This window comes from Balaenoptera acutorostrata, chromosome 8, assembly GCF_949987535.1.
Source record: "Balaenoptera acutorostrata chromosome 8, mBalAcu1.1, whole genome shotgun sequence".
NCBI classification, from domain to species: Eukaryota; Metazoa; Chordata; class Mammalia; order Artiodactyla; family Balaenopteridae; genus Balaenoptera; species Balaenoptera acutorostrata.
In genome coordinates this window covers 937,827-963,610 of record NC_080071.1, presented here as the reverse complement: position 1 = coordinate 963,610, position 25,784 = coordinate 937,827, and the positions used below count along the sequence as shown (strand labels likewise).

At 39.3% G+C, this 25,784-nt stretch overlaps 1 protein-coding gene across 1 annotated transcript in view; it reads right to left on the bottom strand.

The window, feature by feature from the left end:
• The window catches only part of THSD7B (thrombospondin type 1 domain containing 7B), a 1,122,472-nt gene that overhangs the window by 356,236 nt on the left and 740,452 nt on the right, over window positions 1–25,784 (bottom strand). The window contains exons 13-14 of the mRNA XM_057551976.1: window positions 18,040–18,169; window positions 13,165–13,268 (exon numbers count right to left, since the gene is read on the bottom strand). Of these exons, the coding sequence (XP_057407959.1) occupies window positions 13,165–13,268; window positions 18,040–18,169 (234 nt within the window). The remainder of the gene's footprint in view (window positions 1–13,164; window positions 13,269–18,039; window positions 18,170–25,784) is intronic.

The window sequence follows — 25,784 nt, the reverse complement described above, 5'->3', positions numbered from 1 at the left end:
ATGTAAAATCAATGAGTAAGCCACTTGGCTTAAAAGGGTGACTCCTTCAACAGGGTTTTTCTTTGATTGATTTAGATCTTGGGGACCATGGCTCTGTAGTACACTCCAAACACTGGAAATTATCCTGCTTATAATTACCATAGTAGTCTCCCTGGTGCATTGTATCCTCTCAAAAGTTTCAGATGCTGGTTTGCAGCCACCGACCAGTAGGAAAATGATCTCCCTAAGATGAGAACATCAGAAAAAAAGCAACAAGAATGACCAACTTAAAAATTGTGGATCTGAATAAAAACCATATGATCATCTCAATAGATGCGGAAAAAACTTTGGACAAAATTCAACACCCATTTATGATAAAAACTCTCCAGAAAGTGGGCATAGAGAGAACCTACCTCAACATAGTGAAGGCCATATACAACAAACCCACAGCAAACATCATTCTCAATGGTGAAAAACTGAAAGCATTTCCACTGAGATCAGGAACAAGACAAGGATGTTCGCTCTTGCCACTATTATTCAACATAGTTTTGGAAGTCCTAGCCATGCAATCAGAGAAGAAAAAGAAAGAAAAGGAATACAAATTGGAAAAGAAGAAGTAAAACTGTCATTGTTTGCAGATCACATGATACTATACATAGAGAATCCTAAAGATGCCATCAGAAAACTACTAGGGCTAATCATTGAATTTGGTAAAGTTGCAGGATACAAAATTAATGAACAGAAATCTCTTGCATTCCTATACACTAACAATGAAAGATCAGAAGGAGAAATTAAGGAAACAATCCCATTCACCACTGTAACAAAAAGAATAAAATACCTAGGAATAAGCCTACCTAAGGCGGTAAAAGACCTGTACTCAGAAAACTGTAAGACACTGATGAGAGAAATCAAAGATGACACAAACAGATGGAGAGAAATACTATATTCTTGGATAGGAAGAATCAATATTGTGAAAATGACTATACTACCCAAAGCAATCTACAGATTCAATGCAATCCCTATCAAATTACCAATGGCATTTTTTATAGAACTAGAACAAAAAATCTTAAAATTTGTATGGAGACACAAAAGACCCTGAATAGCCAAAGCAATCTTGAGAAAGAAAAATGGAGCTGGAGGAATCAGACTCCCTGACTTCAGACTATACTACAAGGCTACAGTCATCAAGACTATATGGTACTGGCACAAAAACAGAAATATAGATCAATGGAACAGGATAGAAAGCCCAGAGATAAACCCACGCACCTATGGTCAACTAATAAAGGAGGCAAGGATATACAACGGAGAAAAGACAGTCTCTTCAATGAGTGGTGCTGGGAAAACTGGACAGCTACATGTAAAAGAATGAAATTAGAACACTCCCTAACACCATACACAAAAATAAACTCAAAATGGATTAAAGAACCAAAAGTAAGACAGGCCACTATAAAACTCTTAGAGGAAAACATAGGAAGAACACTCTTTAACATAAATCACAGCAAGATCTTTTTTGATCCACCTCCTAGAGCAATGGAAATAAAACCAAAAATAAACAAATGGGCCCTAATGAAACTTAAAAGCTTTTGCACAGCAAAGGAAACTACAAACAAGACGAAAAGATAACCCTCAGAATGGGAGAAAATATTTGCAAATGAATCAACAGACAAAGGATTAATCTCCAAAATATATAAACAGCTCATGCAGCTCAATATTAAAAAAACAAACAACCCAATCACAAAATGGGCAGAAGACCTAAACAGACATTTCTCCAAAGAAGACATAAAGATGGGAAAGAGGCACATGAAAAGCTGCTCAACATCACTAATTATTAGAGAAATGCAACTCAAAACTACAATGAAGTATCACCTCACACCGGTTAGAATGGGCATCATCAGAAAATCTACAAACAACAAATGCTGGAGAGGGTGTGGAGAAAAGGGAACCCTCTTGCACTGTTGGTGGGAATGTAAATTGATACAACCACTATGGAGAACAGTATGGAGGTTCCCTAAAAAACTAAAAATAGAATTACCACATGACCCAGCAATCCCACTACTGGGCATATACCCAGAGAAAACCATAATTCAAAAAGAGTCATTTACCACAATGATCATTGCAGCACTATTTACAATAGCCAGGAAATGGAAGCAACCTAAGTGTCCATTGACAGATGAATGGATAAAGAAGATGTGGCACATATATACAATGGAATATTACTCAGCCATATAAAGGAATGAAATTGAGTTATTTGTAGTGAGGTGGATGGACCTAGAGTCTGTCATACAGAGTGAAGTAAGTCAGAAAGAGAAAAATAAACCTCGTATATTAATGCATATATGTGGAATCTAGAAAAATGGTACAGATGAACCGGTTTGCAAGGCAGAAATAGAGTCACAGATGTAGAGAACAAATATATGGACACCAAGGGGGGAAAGCGGGAGGGGGCTGTAGTGGTTTGAATTGGGAGATTTGGATTGACATATATACACTAATATGTATAAAATAGATAACTAATAAAAAAAAAACAATGTCCTACTGTATAGCACAGGGAACTATATTCAATATTCTGTGATAAACCATAATGGAAAAGAATATGAAAAAGAATGTATATATATGTATAACTGAATCACTGTGCTGTACAACAGAAATTAACACTACATTGTAAATCAACTATACTTTGATTAAAAAAAAAGACTGAATGCAAAAAAAAAAAAAGAAAGAAAAGATATACGCGGCCCAATGTTCATAGCAGCATTATTTACAATAGCCCAGATATGGAAACAATCTAAGTGTCCATCAACAGATGAATGGATAAAGAAGATGTGGTATAAAAGGGGAAACATGGCAGGGAGGGATAAATTAGGAGCTCGGGATTAACATACACACACTACCACATATAAAAGAGATAACCAACAAGGACCTACTATATAGCACAGGGAACTATACTCAATATTTTCTAATAACCAATATGGAAAATGAATCTGAAAAAGAATGAATATATGTATATGTATAACTGAATCACTATTCTGTATACCTGAAACTAACACAACATTGTAAATCAACTATACTCCAATAAAATTTTTAAAAAAAGAAAAAAAAATTGTGGATCTGAAGTTGTGGCCTGTGAATATCACCAGGGTTTAGCAAAAACATCATGACCTATGATTATCCCACCAAAGATAGGCAAAGCTGCAAAGCAATAGCTGAGAGTAATGCTAACGCTTTAAACTTTGATCATATTTCTCAGTTAGGCTGATGGTCCGATCAAAAGGGGGTAATTGTTAAAGAGAAAAAAGACAGGCCCAAAATGGTGTTACATGTGCAAACTTGATAGCAAACCTAGATTTAACACCTAACCTAATTGCAGTTCAACCTTCTCCAGAAATGTACCAGTCTAGAATTTGCTGGTCTGCACCAGTGAGGTACTTTGCCATATAGGCCCTCTGCAACCCCTGAGGAAGAAGGGGAAATATGCATGATCAACCCTAACATCACCACCCTCCCCACAAAAAGGAAGTCCTGGCTTCAAAATCCTTTCTTTTCTTTTGTTAATAGCTCCCTTGCCCCATCCTTCTTCCTATATAAACCTTCCATTTGGTACAACCCCTTGGAGCATGCTTCTAATTGCTAGACGGGATGCTGCCCGATTCATGAATCACCTAACAAAGCCAATTAGATTCTCAAATTTACTAGGTTGAATTTTTTAACAATACTCAAATATTGTATCTCTCTCTCTTCCCATTTTTATGTTGGTTATTTATGTCAATTATATCAATTTTTGTGACAGTATTGTCCATTTTCATTGACCTAAAACCACTGAATCTTTCAAATTCTTCACTATCCTTTACTCTGTATATAAATGTAGCTACACATTCTGATTTTTCCATAAAGTGCCTTTTATGCATATTCCTTCTAATCCATTCCCAAAGTCACTACTGTGGTACAGGCTTTCAAAACCCTTTGCAGTGTAATTACAAAGCCTTGGTGACTCCCAACCCAGTCTTCCTACTTTCAGTTCCTACTTTCAATATCTTATTAAGAGGTTAATCATCTTATAAATGTACTGAGTTTAATTGACTATAATAGATTTTTAATTCTCATTCTTCATGTGTCTGGGTTAAAAGATTGCTTTGTGTCCCACTATGTGAATCCTTCAAAACATGGTTGGCCTAAAAATATCACCTGTTTTGCAACTTCTGAATCTACAGTCAGCCCTTGGTGTATGAAAGGCTTTGGTTACAGGACCCCCATTCGGATACCAAAGTCCAAGGATGCTCAAGTCCCTTATATAAAATGGCATAGTACAATCAGCCCTCTATATCCACTGGTTAAACCAATGCCTAATCTGTGGATTCAACCAACCATGGACTGAAATTTGATCCGCAGTTGGTTGAATCCTTGGATATAAAACTCATAGAAATGGAGGGCCACCTGCATACTTACTGAAAAATATCTGCATATAAGTGGCCCCATGCAGTTCAAACCCATGTTGTTCAAGGGTCAACTATATTTAAATCCAGAGCAAAGGTTTGTCTGAATTTTGATCCTCCTCTGTTAATTTTTAGGGCCTCTCTAAAGTGGGGGGCTCCTTCACCTCTTGCTGCTACTAGAGGAATGTTGAAGTTTCTGTTTTCTTTAGAAATGCAAATTAAAATGTAAAAACATAACCTCCTTTTGATACAATCCTAAGATTGCCCCTGGGCCAAACAGAAATGAATACCTTGACCTTAGTAACCTGAGAGCTAAGGGAAGCCCGGAGATTCACATCTATCTGAAGATACTGAACTCTGGTTCTGAACAAGAGAAGGATAATCCTATTACATTTACACAGTTTGCAGTAGACTTTGAAATTCATATTAACATTCCTGAAGGGGAAGATAGTTCTGTAACTAAGAGCCATGCAGTCAGAAGAGAAAATTATTGCTCCTAGTTTAGCAAATAACTGCATTCCTCAAACAACAACAACAACAAAAATACCCCCTTCCCATCCCCACTCCTCATTTCATCAGGGAAATACCTGCTGGCCATGTGGGTAGAGGGGAGGCGGACAGAGGAGTTACTCTGTGCTTTGCATTATAACTTACTATGTTAAAAACAGAGAGGCTGGCATGAGACAACATCTCTGAATCTTAGTTCACATTATGTTACTAAAGCATCATGCCTTAGGTCACTCACTTCCTTTAATATTTATTTCTAATTTATTGCCAATTTTTGAAAAATGTACATATTTTACCTGCAGCAACCATGAAAGCCACGAAGCTAATCCTACCCTAAAACATGCAAAGGAGATGAAAAATAACTCTCAGAATCATTATTCACTTATTAAAATGCAACCTGTGCTATAAGTCCCACACTTTACTCTCTAAACCAATGCCTATGGTATTATAAAACCTATTCTTTTGTTAAAATCCAAGGATATTTTCACTTAGAGAGTTGCCCTACATTGTTAATTTAATTTCTACACTCCAACCTGATCTTTCTTTTATTTTCACACTTTAAAAAATTATATTTAGAAGAGATTTTTTAAAGTTCCTTAAAATATTTATAATGAATCATTTTGGTATCAGGGACTGATTAACAAGATAAATTAGCAAAGAACATTATGTCCTCCAATTGGTTTTTCTAATGTTGAAGTCAGAACTGGTTAGAAATCCCTCCAAGAACAATATTTGATACAAAGAATAATGGGTTCTGATCATTTTTCCTATGAGATGAGCATTCAGTTATCAAAAATGAAAACATGAAAGTTACTGAAAATAGCGTTTCTCATTGCCTAGATTGTAAACCCTAGTACGTTGATTTGGGGTCACAAGTGGTGTCATGCACTCCCTTCTTGAAATAGACTGGAAAGATATCACCAGATATATTTGCCCATTTAAGAAACAGTTACAGGGCTTCCCTGGTGGCAGAGTGGGTAAGAATCCGCCTGCCAAGGCGGCATACACGGGTTCGAGCCCTGGTCCGGGAAGATCCCACATGCGCAGAGCAACTAAGCCCGAGTGCCACAACTACTGGGCCTGCGCTCTTAGAGCCTGCGAGCCACAACTACTGAAGCCTGCATGCCTAGAACCCATGCTCTGCAACAAGAGAAGCCACCACAGTGAGAAGCCAGTGCACCGCAACGAAGAGTAGCCCCTGCTCGCTGCAACTAGAGAAAGCCCGCGGCCTGCAATGAACACCCAACTCAGCCAAAAATAAACAAATAAATAAATTAAAAATTATTAAAAAAAAGAAACAGTTACATCTATGGACGGAGTTCTGGAGGTAGCTAGAGTTACTCCTTATTCTCCTGGAAATGCCCACAGTTCATAGCTATGTAGCTCATTTTTGTTCAAATCTTGAAGCAAATGGAAGAAGTTACCTTTCCCCTCTCCCTCCCTCACCAGATATGGAGATGACAGTGACTGTCTTTGTCTTAGACTATTGTTCAGTCATAGTTGAATCCTGTATGTTTGTTTTCCTCTCTGAATCCACTGAAATGACTTCTTGCTGTGATCTATGTAGATGAATATGATAGAAAATAAACTTGTGCAACTTATAAGGTTAAATGACTATGACTGCCTCCAAGTGGAGAATAAAAATTCCAATCATCCAGACTCTTAAAATGCAAGGATACCTGTAAAGTTAACTTCTTCCTATTTCTAACTCCCTGCCTTTTAAAAATAAAAGTAATCCAGAACTTATTCTGAAAGTGGATGACTTTGCCCAATTTTTTTTTTTCTGGAAGAGCACCTTTTAAAGAGATCCCTTGATTAAGAGGTACAGACTACCAGCTATAAAATAAATAAGTCATGGGGATGTAATCTACACATAGGGAATATAGTCAATAATATTGTAACAACTTTGTATGGTGATGGATGGTAACTGGTCTTACTGCTGTGATCACATCATAGTGAATAAAAATATCAAATCACTATGTTGTACCCCTGAGACATACAATATTGTATGTTAATTATAACTCAATTTAAAAAATAAAGAGATCCTTTGAATGAAAAGAAACACACAGATTCCATCAAAACTATTGTGGAAGAAGCCTATGCCTCTCACAGTAACAAAAACCAGTTTGAGGAAGAACAAAAAGATTTGACAGAAGATTTGAGATCTTCCTCCTTTGGTCCACATAAACATTGTTCAGTGAGAACAAACCAAGAAAAGAATGCAGGTACTTCACGGAAGTCAAGGATATCTAAGGCAGCACAGTTTTGATCTCCGGCACCTACTCTGTCTCCATTATAGTGTCATAGATGTCAAGTCTCTCTGCTATGATAGGGTATACACATAAACTTTTTAATGAGAGGAAAGCACTATCCTAAAGAAAAATACTGGCAAGTCCATTAAGCCAGTTTTAAAGTAGTCACTGTGAGTAGCAAAACAAGAATCAGATCGTATCCGTAGACAAATTCACTCCCCCAGCATCCTCACTTTTTCTTGTTTTAGTACTGATATTCTACCCTACGAAGGGCAGATACATCAAAGTATGTTGCAATATTTAAGTTTCTTCCTTTTATATTTTCATTTGCCATAGAAGCTGAGCTATCATCCCTTCTTAATTCAGATAAAGCACAAGAAGCTGTGCAGAGAGAATGCCCAGCTCTCCCTGAAGGATTGGACAGCTAGGACAATGGAACCCAAATTCCCATTTCCTTGAAGATGGTATAAATGCTTAGTGACAGCTGTAATTCTATCTGCCCTTCTGTGTTCTTTTCTTTTTCTTCTTTTTTGATTAGAAAAGTATTAAAGTATTATATAAATGTATTCTTACTGTAAGTCAATTAACCAGGTCAGCAATATAAACACAATGAGATAAAACAAGGAGCACTTCTGTTTGGGGCAGTTTAATGGCTTAGAAATCATAAAAGCCTTTCTAATGAAAGAGAAAAAAAAAAACACTGGATAAAATATATATCTTCTAAATGGATTGCTGGGCTGGCCCACAGGAAAGGAACCCATAAAGCACAAAACAAAGTAAAAGCTTGGGATGCAAGGTAAGCAAGAGGGACAACCTTTATCCTCAGGGGTTCTATTAAATTTTGGAGAACCTTTTGGAGAAAGTTTCCACTTTCATGACTTTTGGAGAAAGTTTCCACTTTCATGACTTCAAGAACTGTTATGGAGAACCTCATAAAATACCTCATACTAGAAGTGATGACCACAAAGGCTGGCCTTCAGTATAAGGGTAGACTGGAAATAGACATGCCAAGTAACATGTCTTGGCAAGACCACTTACATGTCTACAATTTAACACTGGGTAGTGAGAGGACCAAAATCTCTTGTGAGAATTTATAATCTCAAACTGGCCTGAATTTATGCCTCCCTCTGTGATTTAAAAAATCCTGAAATAGAAATTTAAATGGAAAGTGTTTCCAGCTTGATTGGGCTTCCATGGGACTGAAGGGTGTAAAAGCTGCCTGACCAGAATGCCAAAGCAGGGGAGGAAGGGACTGAGGGTCTCCTAATTCCTTCTTCAGACTTTCCTTTGATCCTCCTGACTTCAGTATAGCCCCTTGCCTCCACCCTCCCCTGCCTGTTGTCCTAAGTCCACGACCTCTCTAGTTCTAACATCCACAGGGAATAAACCTCCAGGCTCTCACAAAAATAGCAATAGGTCGGAGCTGACTATTTGAACAAAAATGAGCTACATAGCTATGAACTGTGGGCATTTCCTGACTCTGCAAGGTGAAGGGCTGGGTGTGGAGAGTGTTCACTGCTCTTTAGTCAGACTCTCAAAAGCTCCTGATTCTTCTCCCATCCCCTACACACGCGTGTGCTCACACGTGCACACACACAGCCTTGCCCACTTCCTTTTGCAGAGGTGGTGCCTTTCCAGAGTTGTCCAGGCCAGATCATCTTGTTTCTCTTCAGCCTCCACACCTTCAACTGCGCCAACACTTAGGTACAATCCTGCTCTGCAAAGTACTTTCCCTATATCTCCATCCACTTTCTACATCATACAATATGACTGAGGTTACAGATGGCCCTAATTTACTTGAAGGTGAGCTTATTGTGCTTCTTGTTTTTAGGAACAATTTTATAAAGGGGATCTCATTGCAGGTTACTTTTTTGTTACTCTTTCATGTTTTCCTTGCTGGTTTTGAAGTAATTTTAGAGAAAAGATGGGAGTAGAAATATCTTGGCTCCGCTGTCTTAAAATTGGAGACCCATCCTACTGCTTTAAAAGTGTAAATTTCCCAACAAATAAACACAAGGAATTCTCTAATGGTGGAGTATAACTTGGGGAAAACTCAGGTATCTACCTTGCCTACTTTAAAGGACGATCTGGCCTCCAGCCAGAATCCATTTAAAATACTAAAAAAAATAAATAAATAAATAAAATAAAATAAAATAAAATACTTCTAAGACACATAGAATAATTTACCGTTATAGGATAAGATTCCACATAGTTTAGAAGCAATGTCTCTGCAGAATGTACTAAATGGCTTTGCAGTGAAAACAAACCATAATGATACTCTAGTATCACAGAGCATCAAAGTCCAGGTCACCATATAGAGTTAAGTTGTGCCCTGCACAAAGGTACCATTTTTAAAAGACTATTTATGTAGATTTTGCTGATCTAGATATTTTATAGCAACTTTGCAGAAGAAAGCAAGCACAAGTCTTGTAATAACAAGATTATATTACTATAATTTTCTGACATATGGAAGTAAAATGTTTTCAGGAAGTGGCCCCTTCTTGTAAATTACAGAATCACTGTATAGCCTCCTAGCAGCCCTGAATCAAACTACCTTGCAAATCAAATTTACATCTGCAAATGTTCCCACAGGGACATCATTTCCAAGGTGTAACTATTATGGACTGAATTCTAACCCCTAAAATTCATATGCTGGAGCCCTGACTCCAAATATTAATGTACTTGGAGAAAATAAAGATGGCCAGAAGCAGTCTGCTCTAATCTGGCAAGGCCAGCAATATACTCTCACTGTCCTTCCTTGGGGCCTATCAACTTCTAGCCCTATTTCATATATTAGTTTGAAGGGATATGATCACTTTTCCTTCAATAACATATCACACTGGCCTTTACATTGGTGACTATCTTGATGGGACCTAGTGAGCAAGAAGAAACAACCACTCTGGACTCATTGGTAAGACATCTTCATGTCAGAGAGTGGGAAATAAAAAAATTGAGAAAATTCAGTAGCCTTCGACCCCAGTGAAATGTCTAAAGGTCCAGTGGTGTGAGGCATGTTGAGATATCCCTTCTAAGGAAAAGATAGGTTGTTACGTCTGGCCCCTCCTACAACCAAAATAAAGACACAACATCTATCGTGCCTCTTCGGATTCCAGGCAATGTCCTCATTTGGGTGTGTATTTACTGTAGCCCATTTGCCAGCGGATCTGAAAAGCTGCTAGTTTTGAGTGGGATCCAGAAAAGAAAAGTCTCTGTAACAGCTCCAGACTGCTCTGCCACTTGGGCCACTGAATCCAGCAGATTCAATGGTGCTTAAAGCGTCAGTGGCAGACAGGGATGCCGCCTGGAGCCCTTGGCAGGTTCCTATAGGTGAATCGCAGTTTAGGTCCTTAGGATTGTGGAGCAAAGCCCTGCCATCCTCTGCGGGTAGCTTTACTCCATTTGAGGAACAGCTACAGCCTTAGTAGAGGCTGAATGCTTAACCACGGGCCACCAGAGTTACCATGCACACTGGATATTATCTGACCCATCAAGCCACAAGGTAGGGCATACACGGCAGCACTCCATCATCAAATGGATGTAGTATATGTGTGACTGAACCCAAGTAGGCCCTGAAGGCACTATAAGTTACATGAAGAAGTAGCCCAACTGCCCATGGTCCCCACTCCTGCTAAACTACCTTCTCTCTCCCAGCCTGCACATATGTCCTCTTAGGGAGTTTCCCACAATCAGTTGACAGAGGAAAAGAAGACTTGGGCCTGGTGTACAGATGGTTCTGCATGATATGTGGGCACAACCCCTAAATGGACAGCTGCAACACTAGAGCCCTTTTCTGAGATATCCCTGAAACACAGAGGGGAAGGGAAGCCTTCCCCGTGAATAGAACTTCAAGCAGTAAACCTGGTTGTTCACTTTGCTTAGAAGGAGAAATGGCCAGATGTGGGATTATGTACAGATCCACAGGCTGCGGCCAATGATTTTGCTGGATGGTCAGGGACTTAGAAGGAACATGATTGGAAAACTGGTGACAAGGAAATTTAGGGAGGTGGTACGTGGAAAGACTTTTCTGAATGGCCAAAAATGTAAACATATTTGGGTCCCATGTGAATGCTCCTTAAAATGTGACCTGAATTGAGGAGGATTTTAATAATCAAGTGGATAGGATGACCCATTCTGTGGATACCAGTCAGTCTCTGTCCTCAGCTACCCCTGCCACTGTCCGATGAGCTCATGCACAAAGTCGCCATGGTGGTAGAAGGAAGGTTATGCATGGGCTCAGCATCGTGGACTTCCATTTACCAAGGGAGACCTGGCTACAACCACATCTGGGTGCCCAATCGGCCAGCAGCAGGGGCCAATGCTGAGTCCCCAGTGTGGCGCCATTCCTCGTGGCGATCAGCCAGCTACACGGCGGCAGGTTGATTACATTGGGCTACTTCCATCATGAAGGTGTCGTGTTCTGTTCTTACCAGAATAGGTACTTACTCAAATAGGATAAGGATTTGCCTTTCCTGCACACGATGCTTCTAGCAAAATTTCCTACCATCCATGGACTTACATAATGCCTTGTCCATAGTCATGGTATTCCACACAACACTGCTTCTGATAAAGGAACTCACTTCACAGCAAGTGACGTGTGGCAATGGGCCCATGCTCGTTGAATTCCTGGTCTTACCATGTTCCCCACCATCCTGAAGCAGCTGGCTTGATAAAATGGTGAAAAGGTCTTTTGAAGACTCATTTATAGTACCAATTAGGTGGCAATACCTAGCAGGGTTGGGAAAAAGTTTTCCAGAAGCATCCAATATATGGTGTTTTCCCTCCCATAGCCAGGATTCACAGGCCCAGGAGTCAAGGGTGGGAATGAGAATGGCACACGCTATTATTACCCATAGTGATCCACTAGTAAAATTTTTGCTTTCTTTTCCTCTGCAATCTTATGGTCTGCTACCCTATAAGCCCTTATTTCCAAAGGGAGGAATGCTTCCACTAAAAACAGCAATGATTCCACTGAACTAGAAGTTAAAACTGCCACCCACCCACATTGGGCTTCTTATGCCTGTGAATCAACAAAGAAGGGAGTTACTGTGCTGCCTGGGATGACTGATCCTGATTAATACAATAACCTATCCAACAGGAAGAAAAACAATTCTCAATATGCCTTTTAGTTGAATTATGAGACCAGCAATATGCAGTTGGTCCTACAAGGTCTGATTTTGCTACATACATCCCTTTAGTAACAGAGTGGTCAGATTTTTTAAGAATAAAGCACTTCTTCTCATTCCGCACTTTGGTCTGAGTGCTCCGTGGTTGCAAACTGTCTTTTTGGTGTGTGCACAATAAACTTTTACTAATGAAAAAAAAAGAATAAATAAAATGAAAAAAAAAAGAATAAAGCACTTTTTATCAAACCTCATATCATTGGCATCTAGCTTATGAATGAAACAAAACAGTGAGCAATCTGACAAGTTTCTGAGTGTTTTTTCAGAGATTTCAAAATGCCACACCTTCTAGACATTGATGATAAAAGGCACTTTTACTCAGATCCAGAAGCCTATTCACAACATCTTCCAGAAATTTTAATGGTTCCTTTCTATGTATATTACATATAAAACATACTCTAAGTATGTATATAACAACCAGGTTTAAGTCATGATTATTATGATTAGTTAATTCATTCAACAAATATTTAATGAGCACCTAAAAAAGTACAATATGTACTACTGGGTCCAATCTTGACACATCCTTCATTCCTTGACTAATATCCAACATGCATTTGGACCATCGGCACTGGAGTATGCTAATGGCTGAGAACAGATATTTGCTTACATTGCATTAGTCCTTAGGTGCACTGGCTAGTTATGGTTAAAATATCAGCATTAACTGATGCCAAACTTAAACTCAAACAATAATAAATATAAATAATCCAGTCCAATAAGATCACAACTTATTCAAATATAAAAATAGGCAAGAGTTTATAAGAGCAACATAATTTTGAATTACATTTGAATAGAAAAACTGTTTTAAAATTCCCTTACCTCTTGTTTGCACCCCCTTTCCGCAGGTTTCACTGGTGCCCATTATTCCCTGCCTGACAGACTCTGGCACTAAGATACAGGGGCTCCATTTCTGTGGCCTCCACCTGTGATGACAGAGAATAGCAGACTAGAAATTTCACCATGACAAACATACAAAAGAAATATTTGAAATAGGTGAATTTGAAATCCAAAAACATAAAGGTAGTAATGCAATAAAAATGGATTTGAAACCAATGTCATAAAAGGGAGCTCTGGCACACACTAGGGATGGCAACAGTCCTCTGCCCCAGATCCATGGTTAATGCAATAATTCCACTTTTTAAAATGTGGACATTTTGCACACAAAGTGGCCATAAAAAGCATTAGAAGCATAGAACAAATCTAGAAAGCTTAGCTCTTTACGAACTAAACATTGTTTAAAGAAAAACAGTAAAAGAAAATAAAAGAGAGAAAATCCCTATGTCCCATTGGAGCATTAGAGAATCAAGGTTTGAACACCTGAAAATTTTGGGTGCAAGCTTTCACACATGATCTTCTGCTTCAAATTTTTCACAAGGTGTTTCCTAGGACTTTGGCGTAGCTCAAATGTCTCAATAGTTATAGAGTAAAAGGGAGGTGGGGGGCCATGGGGACTTATCTTATGTGATAGTTCCTCTCAGGGAAGAGGAATGGATCTGTCTCTGAGGAATTACCAATATTTCTTCTCCACAGAGGAAACAGTATCTAAGGAATCCTTCTGGCTTTCCAGTGTGTGTTTCTTTTAAGGTGAACAAAACTCTACTTTTATGACCCACAGGACAGACTATGATTTAAGCCCTTAAACCTGTGTCTTCAGAATATTCCAGAAAACCCAAACTCTAAATGTAACCACAGATTCTCCTCTTTCACTGGGTATATTTTTTACCCTTTTTCACATGGGTCAATACCTCTGATAAGAGATGCTACGTCAAAAAATGAAACAGAAACATGAAGTAAAACTGTTAACAGTTTTGCAAGATGAAACAATTCAGAGATCTGTTGCACATCAATGTGCATGCAATTAATGCTACTGCACTGTATAGTTAAAAATGTTTAAGATGGCAATCTCTGCTGTACAGCATAGTTACTCAGTTTTACACATATAGACATTCTTTTTTTAAAATATTCTTTTCCATTATGGATCGGCAAAACACTGTAAATCAACTATACTTCAATAAAAAAAAAAGTGAATTTAGCAAAAAAAAAAAGTTTAAGATGTAATGTTATGTGATTTTACCACAATAAAAAAGAAGTCTCAGCGAAAGAAAAAATAATGTATATCAGAACATGGAGCAGAATTTCTTTGCTCAGGAAAAGTCACTTCAAAGGATTCTCTTAGTCATGTGAACCTAGATTCATATAGCGTGCGGAGATCACTTAACATAGCCCGGCTTTAATCTCTGCACTCACCACCACCTCTTCCCCCATCTAGACTAAGTGAGTCTCAGGTGTCTTGAACAATTGGAGGTAAGTGAGGCAGTGGTGGTGTTAAGGGCTAGATAACAGACCATCTTTCAGAATCAAGCAAAGTACATTAAAATGTAAAAGTAAAAAATACGTATCATTGAACTCATTCAAGTGGCCTCCATAATGAGAATAACTGAAGAGCTAGGCAGAAATCAGGAAACAGGTAAATAGAAAAACCTGTCACATTTAAAGAAATCACCTATTACTTTTAAGTAGTAGAAATTTACTTTGTAGATGCATAGACGCATTAAGCATAGTTCCAAAACACAGCAACTGAAATGGCAGGGGGTTTAATTTAGCTTTTCAACTAGGACATGTCATTCACTCAGATCCCTCAAGTTCACAGAAGACTTTCTAAAGTGAGACCAAGGAATTCAATCTAGCTTAGCACGCTAAGTAAAGGGAAGACATGTCCAGGACTCTCTTGCTAGACTCTTAGTTTCAGAAGGATAAGCCTGGGCTCAGAGATGTTGAGTGACATGTCGGCGATCGCACTCGCCAGGGCAGGCCAGCTGGCAGTCCTACAGCCCTCCATGCTCAGCCACAGACGCCTGGGGACACCCCACTGCCAACGCTATGCGGGGGCACATCGCCCGTGCTGTCTTCCCTTTTGCTTATACTGTCGGCCGCTCCAAAATGTGCCTCAGTTGCATATTGATTAGTTTGAATTAAAGTTACTTTAAAAATGGTTAATGTAAGAAGGACACTCTGACCCTCCCTTCTGTCTCCCTGAAAGCAGGAAATAAATCGCTCCTGTGAAAGGTGCCCTCCCTACATCTGGAGGTGGAAGGACACCCTTATCACCAGAGATAGGGGATTCGGGGCTATATAAACAAACCTTGTTACTATTTAAACTTACTACCCCAAGCCCAAACTCTTTCACGGATTGAGCACCCAAAACCTACGTTTCTTCGTCCTGTCAATTCTTCACAGATTTATTGTTGCCCTGTCTAAAAAGTATAAAAGCTGCCCGCTTTGGCCACTTCTACGGTACCATTTCTATGGGACCTCCATGCATATGAATTAAAATTTGTTTCATTTTCTCCTGCTAATCTGTCTCACGTCAACTGTATTATTAGGCCAGCCACAAGAACTCAAGAAGCGTAGAGGGGGAAATTTCCCCTCTCCAACACTTACTAACAACATGGTGGGAAATGCTCAAACTTACAGAAAAATTTCTATAGGCATTTTGATTCTGTTTTAATTTGGTAAACGTGAGAATGTCTCACCTTAATGGAATTAAAAAAAGAAGAAGCAGAAGAAAATGATAAAGGTCCACATTAACTTGCCTCCCTAACAAACCAATGAGGGGAAAGCAAAATCTAAATTGGAAACATATTGCTCAAAATTCAAGGATGTTTGACTAAAGGGCATAGACTCATGCTGGTAACTTGGACACACGTTAAACGACGCATCAGGAGACATGATACAATCATCCCATCCATGTACAGTGGAACTGATTTCTGGGGAAAACGGCAGGAGGTCACTGATGGAAACTAGTTCAAACATGAGTGACTAAATTGAAGTGCAACACGAGAGTAAAGAGAGTGGACAATAGGAAAGAGAGCCCACTAAATCCAGTTTCCAGGATTTTCTCTAATTATAATAGCACTGGGTTCATAAAATGTCTAAAAATATTTGATTTGGCTAATTTTTTCAATTGGCTACCTTCCCTGAGAGCTCTTCTTGCTGAGCTCAGAAGCCTCCATATTTATACATGGCACAAAAGGAGGGATATTGACAGTGTTCCCACAATGGCCCTGTGGAGGATGAGCAAAAACTGGTAGTCTGGGCTTGTTCCAGTGTTTATTCACATCCTCCCCAAACTGGTCATCGGATGGAAACAATGGGAGGAAAGGATGATGCAGTTGATCATAATTTGGACTTCTTCAATGACATCCTAAACTTTAATGAGCGGGAGGTCTTCTTAAAAAACAAAACAAGGGGAATTCCCTGGTGGTCCAGTGGTTAGGACTCTGCGGTCTCACTGCTGAGGGCCCGGGTTCAATCCCTGGTCCAGAACTGGGATCCTGCAAGCCGCATGGCCAAAACAAAAACAAAACCTATTTTTCTGAGTAAATTAGCCCTTGAATCCCATAGCTTTAAGACACAGTTTCTCGAATAATCAGGAGAAACACTAGACATTTTTGCTAAAGGCATTTTTAAGTGTGATAACAGCACAATTTTTAAGACCATGGTCTTGTTTTCACAAATAAGTAAAACTCAACAGTGATTGAATTTAATCCAGGAGTACTTTAAAGCCGCGTTTCAATCCAATGTTAAAAGAATGGAAGTTTATGACTAAACACACAAACCTCAGGTATTGTTTTTATAAATAATAATCACCAACTTGCCAAAGGGGCACATATAGGTAACATATAGAGTTTAAAAGGTACTCATTTTCTTTTTCTAAAAACAAAAATTTCTCCATAGGTTAAACTTTTTTCTAAGATTTCTTAAAATGTGTATATGACAAAAATTGCGAACCAGAACCATTTTTGAACTAAAATACACAATTATTATAGAAGTACACATTTGTTCTTAGTTCTTTTTTTTTAAAGTAAGTCTGGTTCTTATCACCCCGACTTTTTAAAAACTTATTTATTTATTTATGGCTGTGTTGGGTCTTCGTTTCTGTGCGAGGGCTTTCTCTAGTTGCGGCAAGCGGGGGCCACTCTTCATCGCGGTGCGCGGGCCTCTCACTGTCGCGGCCTCTCTTGTTGCGGAGCACAGGCTCCCGACGCGCAGGCTCCCGACGCGCAGGCTCCCGACGCGCAGGCTCCCGACGCGCAGGCTCCCGACGCGCAGGCTCCCGACGCGCAGGCTCCCGACGCGCAGGCTCCCGACGCGCAGGCTCAGTAATTGTGGCTCACGGGCCTAGTCGCTCCACGGCATGTGGGATCTTCCCAGACCAGGGCTCGAACCCGTGTCCCCCGCATTGGCAGGCAGACTCTCAACCACTGCACCACCAGGGAAGCCCTGTTCTTAGTTCTTGATTAAAGGCTTTAGGATGAGAACAATAGAATGAGGTAAGTTGTGAGTGTGCGTGTGTTTCCAAGTAAGGACCTCCTCCTGAATCTCTCTGGATCCTGATCCTGAAAATTGATTGCCTGGGTGGCGGAGCTCCAGCAGCTCAGTTACAATCAAAACATGTCAAAACATGGTTGTTTCTTTTTTTCCCTGTTAATTAGACATTCATATTCTTTACTCTTTCAAAATATATTCCAGATAACAGGGGAAAACAGTGAGATATTTGAAGATAAACAATGCTACTACCTCTTTGTATTTCTCACTACAAGTATTTCATACAATAATCATATATTATACGAAAGGAAATAGGTCATGACTTATTCTAAGGTCTAATGATTATTTTAAAAGGTAATTAATTACCGATATGTGGGGCACAATGACACAGCTTCACACTCTCGCTCTTCAAATAAGGTATCTGGGCATTCTTGGCCTCCGTTGGCTGCTTCTCGGATGATAATCCTGTATCGAGACTGTTTTATTGTGGCATTTCCTGAAGTAAAGGAAAAATAAAATTATAGTGCCCTTTAATGTGGATGCAGAAAAAAGTCCAGGGTTAGGGAGCAACTGAAAAAAGAAAAAAAAAAAAGAGAGAAGAAATAAGAACCTGTGGAAAGACTACTTAGGAAATGAGAATAACAAGCAAAGACCAGGGATTAATACACAATCTTACTTCTATGAGGAAGACACATCACACTTAATAATTGTAATTTCAAATCTATATGTTCTAATATGCGAAGACTCTTTCCCGCTGTCTTAATATATTTTAAATTAATCAGAATCTATATTACGCTTGGCATAAAAGTTCTATGGCATAATCTGAGAAACTCCAGAAATGCTCTTTAACCACAGAACAACAGTTCAGGGGGCTAATATTTTACTATTAGTGATTCACTCCCTCGGGGGGGGCACTTCCTTCTTTAGGCTACTTTTTACTCTGCAAATACTCTTATTAAAATTAATACATTAGTAGCATATTTATTTATAGGTATTAGTTTATTTGATTTCTTATTCCTCATAACCTGAGATAATATGTGTATAACTGGAATTTAGAGAAGAGGCACTAAAATTATGACAGAACGAAACATAGACATATGCCTTGCTGCTGATTCTGCTGAGCTGCAGAAGTGGTAAGAGGCGCCTTGATAAAAAGACAGCTGACGTTCACTTTAACATGTGAGGGCATTCATTTCATAATCTTTAGATGCCTTCTGGTCAACAGCAACTACCAAAATCAATGATGCTGTTTAGCAGCTATTTCAATTACCATGTGTAAGATATTGCACTTGATACGCAGATACAAATTCTTGAACTTACAATTAAACAGAAAGAAGAGGGGGGCAGATAGATACGCAACTAGTTGTGAGACGTTGTAGAGTAAAAAGCTTCACCCAGTGGTACAGTGTCAGGAGAGTACAGAAGAAAATGTACTCATTTTTAACTCTGGAAATCTAAGGCAGCTCCTTGGAGAAGGCAGATTTTATTCTGGCACTTGAGGGCTAAGTAGAAAAAAATTTATTTTTCAGGAAGAGAAAGACAAATACCATATGATATCACTTTATGTGGAATATAAAATATGACACAAATGAACCTATCTATGAAACAGAAACAAACTCACAGACATAGAGAACAGATTTGTGGTTACTAAGGGGGGACTGGGGGGAGGGAAGGATTGGGAGTTTGGGATTGACAGATGTAAGCTCTTATATATAGAATGGATAAACAAGGCCCTACTGTATAGCATAGGGAACTATATTCAATATTCTGTGATAAACCATAATGGAAAAGAATATATTAAAAAAAATGTATATATATGTACAACCGAATCACTTTGCTGTACAGCAGAAATAAACACAACCATATTTCAATTAAAAAAAGAAAAAAAAAATTTTAAAGCCTGAAGCCATTTCAGGTCAAGGGAACAGTTTGAGAAAAGGCACTAAGCTATAAGGGTGCATGGACTTTACAGAGAAAGACACATAATTGCATTCAGGAGGAAGATGTGTGTGTGTGTGTGTGTGTGTGTGTGTGTGTGTGTGTGTGTGTGTCTGTCTGTCTGTCTGTGTGTGTGTCTGTCTGTGTGTGTGTGTGTGTGTGTGTGTGTGTCTGTGTGTGTGTGTGTGTGTAGGGCTTATGGGCCAGTGCTTCTAGGGGCTGGGGGAGAAGCACAGAGAGGGTTATAAAGAATGGAGAGAAGGGGAAGCATAGGAGAAAACTGAATAAATTTTTAGGTTTAAGACAGATAATGGGGACATCCCTGGTGGCACAGTGGTTAAGAATCTGCCTAGGGGACACAGGTTCGATCCCTGGTCTGGGAAGATCCCACATACCAAGCAGCAACTAAGCCCGCGAGCCACAACTGCTAAAGCCCGTGTGCCTAGAGCCTGTGCTCCACAAGAGAAGCCACCGCAATGAGAAGCCTGCGCACCGCAACGAAGAGTAGCCCCTGCTCGCCGCAACCAGAGAACGCCCCTGCTCGCCGCAACCAGAGAAAGCCCGCGTGCAGCAACAAAGACCCAACGCAGCCAAAAATAAATAAAAATAAATTTAAAAAAAAAAGGAACCTAGGAGACTTATACCAAAAAAAAAAAAAAAAAAAGACAGATAATGGACATAACCATATAAAGAAGAAAATTTCTAGAAAGCCAGTACACTAAGCGGAGCAAAACAAAAGGACAAAAAAGGAGCTTTTATTAATATTATATAGTCACATGGTTTCTAAAAAATTGTTGCACAAAAAGACTTACTATAGTGAGAAGCAACTGACCTATAACCCATTCCCTGTCTTCCTCCTCCCAGAACACTCTGAAGTCTTTCTGTATTTAGTTATTCTGTGGTTACCTCCAAATCTATAAATAATATGTTCATGCCATCGCTTCTCATTTTATTAACTTTAGACATCATCTATTGATCTTCTGCTATAAGTGATGCGTATTTACTCTGCACCATCTTTCAATTTTTTTATAATTGTATCGCTATTTTTATGCCTCTCCCAGTTATTTAAAGGCTTTAAATAACCTGTATTTTTTTCCATCCCACTCCTCATTCCCATCTTCCATCAGATCAGCCACCAGGGTTCTAAAGAGTCTTCCTGGGTAGATGAGCTTCCTCGTCTATTGCCACCCACTTCCTGCTAAGTGAGGTCCTGGCTTCCTGTGCTGCATCGCCAGTTTCTCTGCTCTTCCGTCTTTGTCCACTGAATCTTTCATAAATGAGTTTAGATCTCTCACCCACTGGTGGTCCTCTCCTTTTGTTTTTGACAAGGAACTGGGGCTTTTTAAATTCATTTCTACCACTTTAAGAGATTATGAGAAGGGGAGACCAACACGCTTGTACATTTCATGATCCTGAACTGAGTTAAGGAGATGCATGGGGTCTTTTTCATCTATTCCATTTTTTTGGCTCTGCTTTAACCTGCTTTGTACCAAGAGGTCTGACTATAGAAGGTATGTATTAGTGGCCACCTTGTGCATTGGCTTCTGGTTGGCTTTGGCCCTAAGTGATTTGGGGCACACAGTGGAAGGAAAAAAGTTGATAAAGGAGGGAGAAGGAGAAAGAGAAAGAGAGAGAAAGAGAGAGGAAGAGAGAGAGAGAGAGAGAGATCAGGGTATGTATTCCTCCAGATTTCATCCTCTGAATCTACTCACAAAGCCACAGTTCCTATGGAGTGGTGCTCTCCCGCAGCTACTTTCTCTGAGTTCTTCTAACTGCTCCTACCTGTATCAACTTTCAGGCTCCCACCTTTCCCTAGCCAGGTACTGTCAGTTTACATTAACCCTGTCCACTCCTTTGTAAACAGTTCCTTCATTAAATTTTCCCCAGTTACCCCATATGAGTGGGGCCACCTGTTTCCTGCCAGGACACGCTTATAAAGTCAAAGGAGAGTTGCTACTATTTGACAGAGAGGAATGGTATAATTGGCCCCTTTTTAACATAGTTAAGGCCCAGTGAGGAGTATGGAAAAAGAAGCTTAAGAAGAAAAAAAAAGTGTAATTAAAACAGTTCTGTATAATAATATATTAATGCAAGCTATCTTCATTTGGGTGGGGACAATCCAGATAAATAACTGTGCCTTTAGGAAAAAGAAAAAGTCTCTTCCGCCACTGTCAATTAATTCCAATTACACTGTACTTACTCTGATAATTATTGTTTACCCTAGGATCTGTACATGAATGTGTGTGTGTGTGTGTGTGTGTGTGTGTGTGTGTGTTTTGTCCAAGTGTTATCTTAGGAGACCAGAAATAAAGATTGAAGACAATAGGAAAAATTAAAGGGTTGACTTTATGCCACATTGAGAGAGAGCATGGATCAATGCCTCTCCCTTCACAGGGCATGCACACACACACGCACACACACACACACACACACACACCACACAGTGAACACTCACACATAGAGGTATTCTACTTTATGGTGTAATTCCAGATCAAATAATTCACAGTTTGGGAAAAATAGTTCCATTGATTATCATGCCCTGTAGATGTTCAGGTGAAGGCTAAGAAGGGTGGGTTCTATGGGCAAAACAAATTCTTAGAATTGAGCTCAGGTTTTTTAAAGAGAAAACTGATTGGCACTGTACAGAAATTGAGAAATATTTATATGTCTTTGAAGAGAGAGAGAGAGAAACAAGGGAGGATCCTGATGAAGGGAAATGCCACCAGGATCTGGGAGACACCTGTTAAGAGTTTCTCCTTCTAAGTGGACGTGTGTGTGTTTCTTTTGCCTTGAACATTGGAATGGTCATATTCGGTATTCAGTTTTAAAGGGATTTTTCCCCTCCCTATGATGTAAAGTGCCTCAAATTATGACCAAACCTATAGCAGAGTTGGTTACACAGAACAGACATGGTTTAGCAGGTGTCATAGGAAACTCAAGGGCACACAGCATCTACACTTGGGATGAAGCAGCCAATATAGTCTTCTCACATCTGTATTGTTGTTTTAATTTTTTGGCTGCACTGCATGGCACGTGGCATCACAGTTCCCCGACCAGGGATCAAATCCATGCCCCCCGAATTGGAAGTGTGGATTCTTAACCACTAGGGAGGTCCACTAGGACTGCCAGGGAAGTCCCTTCTCACACCCGTATTTTGAAGCCAGCATGAGGGCAGCAGTTTTGTATCAAAGTAGGACAATCATTCCAGAAATCTGAGAGTTAATTAGCAAGAAAGGAAGTGGATGCGCCTGATAGCACCCAACATCATGGTTTGAAGCAGACAAGAGAGGATGAGCAAAAGGCCAAGCAAAAGCTCTCAGGAAGCGATGTCAATGTCTCCCTTTCCTTTGAATGCACAAGAAGAAAATGATTTCTGGGAAGTAATACAGAGAGGCAAAGACCATGGCTTTGCAGGTGGAAAACATTTGTATTACATATGTATCTAAAAAGTATTAGAAATTTCCTGGAATTATCACCTTAATCTATATCAGATCCACTTCTAGGCATTTTGCATATACTCTCTCATTCTATTATTACAACACTTTATGAGATTGGTATTATTACTATTGTTGTTTTTATTATTATCATTATTATTGTCACGATACTCATTTTGCAGATATGAAAATGGAGGGTAGAAGAGGTAAATAATTTCCACAAAATCACCTACCTAGGATTAAAACCTCAGCTAAATAGACATCAAAACCCATGATTTTTCTATAAAAGGGACTTTAGAGTAAGATGAAGAGAAAGAAAGGGGCATTCCAAGTAGAAGTTCACATCGCAGGTTCTTCGTTATTCCCAAGGGATACCTTTTATTTTCTAATCGATTCTTCAACTGTACCCTGTTGGCAGAAGGCTTCAAGTATCAATAAAAGCAATGTTTGTAGGGCTTTGTGAGTGATGCTTTCAATCTCATTATGAAAAATAACAATAAATTGAAGTGCCTGTTCGCAAACATACACAGCCGCTCAAGCATGATTACGGCTAATAAACAACTAGTCTACATTCAATTTTAATTTATGCATATTTTATCACTAATAAGTCATCAGGCATAATTAAACTTAAGTTATTAATTACAGTCAAACAAAGTAACATTTAGAAAAGATGGCAACTTAAAGATCAAGAGCCATATTTCATAAAGGAAATATATACGTGGGCTACAAACACTGAGGGATATTTATAGATTCTCTGTGAAGTCTTTCCCAGAAAGATGGTAGCCAAGGTGGAGGAAACGGTGCATAAAGCGTACCTCTGGGTATTCGCAGCCAGGTAAGCTGGAACACATTACACTGAATTGAAGAGTCATGGGTGTTGCGCCCTGATACCAGGGTTATTCAGTCAATGATTTGAAGTAAAGAACTGAACCCCTATATTTCCAATTGATTTGAAACGTGCGAGTAGGGAGCACGTAGAGCATGGCAGAGCACAGTGAGCATAGGCACCGGCTGACAGGAAGGCAGGGCTGGAGATTCTCCTAAAGGCAAGAGGATGTGCAAAGCAGATACAGGACGGATAGGTAACAGCAATGCACAGAAGTTATTCCAACACCAATCTGCACAATTCTGATGGTACGTTTATTAAAAATGACCTCTCTGGCTTCCCCTTGTTTCTCAATTGTCTCAATTACTAATAGGTCTAATTACAATTGTCTCTAATTACTAATAGGATTTCAGTAACCCATTCTGCTTCTAGGCACCAATATCCTTCCAGGCTTATCGCCTTGTAACTCTCGATTCCCACCTGACCCTCTTTTCTCCTCCCCACTTACACGTCCTGTTCACCATTAAACAAACAAAACCAAAATTCTGTTGACCATTCCTGTCTAATCAATCGATCTTGACGCAAAAGGATGGCACCAGTGATATTTTAAGATCCATATCATGTAAACAACCACACGTTAAATACTTCCTGGGGTGGAGTTACAACTCCAGTGCCTATTAGATTGCAGACAATTCCTTTAAACACGCTAAGCCTCAGCTTCCTTGGCTATAAAACAGGCCAAATATAAGTTTTTATTTCATATGATTTCTTTGAGGATTAAATGAGATACTGCATGTAAAGCATGTCCACGCTGTGTGGTACAGGAAGTCTTTTCCAGCCTAGTAAAAGTTCATGAGAGAAGGTGAGAAGAAAGGTTTGGAAAAATAGTAGGAGAAAAGCTTCAATGGTTGAGGCTCTTTCTAATTAAAAGAAAGATGAGAAAAAATGGTCTTCTATTCAGTTCTGGGTCGCATTCATGTCGTGAGCATCTAAAGGTAGACCATGAGTGGCTTGAAATCCTTCCGCGTTTCTGGTAAATTAAGCTCCAACTTCAAGGCAGTTAGCACCAGCCACCTTCTGATAACACTGGAGAGGGACGGGTAGGGTGATCAAACATCCTGGTTGCTCAGGGTAGTACTAGTTAATGCCTGTTATCCTGACTTAAGTATTAATAGCTCATCTACTCACTTTCAGAAAGGCATCGTTTTGTATAAAAAATTACATGATCACTCAGAAAAAGACCATCACTCCCACATCAGTGCAAGGAACAAGCACATTTTGCTTCTCACTGCACCAAAGGGTTGCATTTCAAATGTGTGGAAAAAGCAGACTGCACTGCTGTTCTTAAAATTATCAATTCAATCTGATCATTGGATCTTATTGCTTCTTGCCACAGAATTCTGCTTGAGATAGCAGTTCATGCAGCCCAAGAAAACTGTTTTGTGCCCCAAACACACTTGCTTATGAATCATTAAATTAAAAACTAAAGGGAAAGTAGAGTTTATAAGGCTTACCTCAAAATCATCGACTAGAGCTACGATATGTGTTGTTATGATAGAAACATCACACATAGATGCTATGTAACTAAAGAGAACTGGCATTGAATCAAACTGTGCAAGAATATGAGGGGAAAACAAGTTTCACTTGGCAAAAATTCCAAATGGTCATTAAGAAGTCTATTTCCAAGTCGATTCTACAGACAAACAGAGATTAAAGTAGGATGTTAGGCAGCCCGAATTTCTTGAACATCAAATCCCCTAAAAAGTAGATTCTATCTACTGATTCATTATACACAAGAGAATACCCCTTTCTAGCTTATTCACAACCATTTTTGAGATTCAGAGCTGACTTCCTTTTTAGAAAAAGTACCAAACTAGGATTCACCAACCCAACTATCTCCCACTTAAATTTGG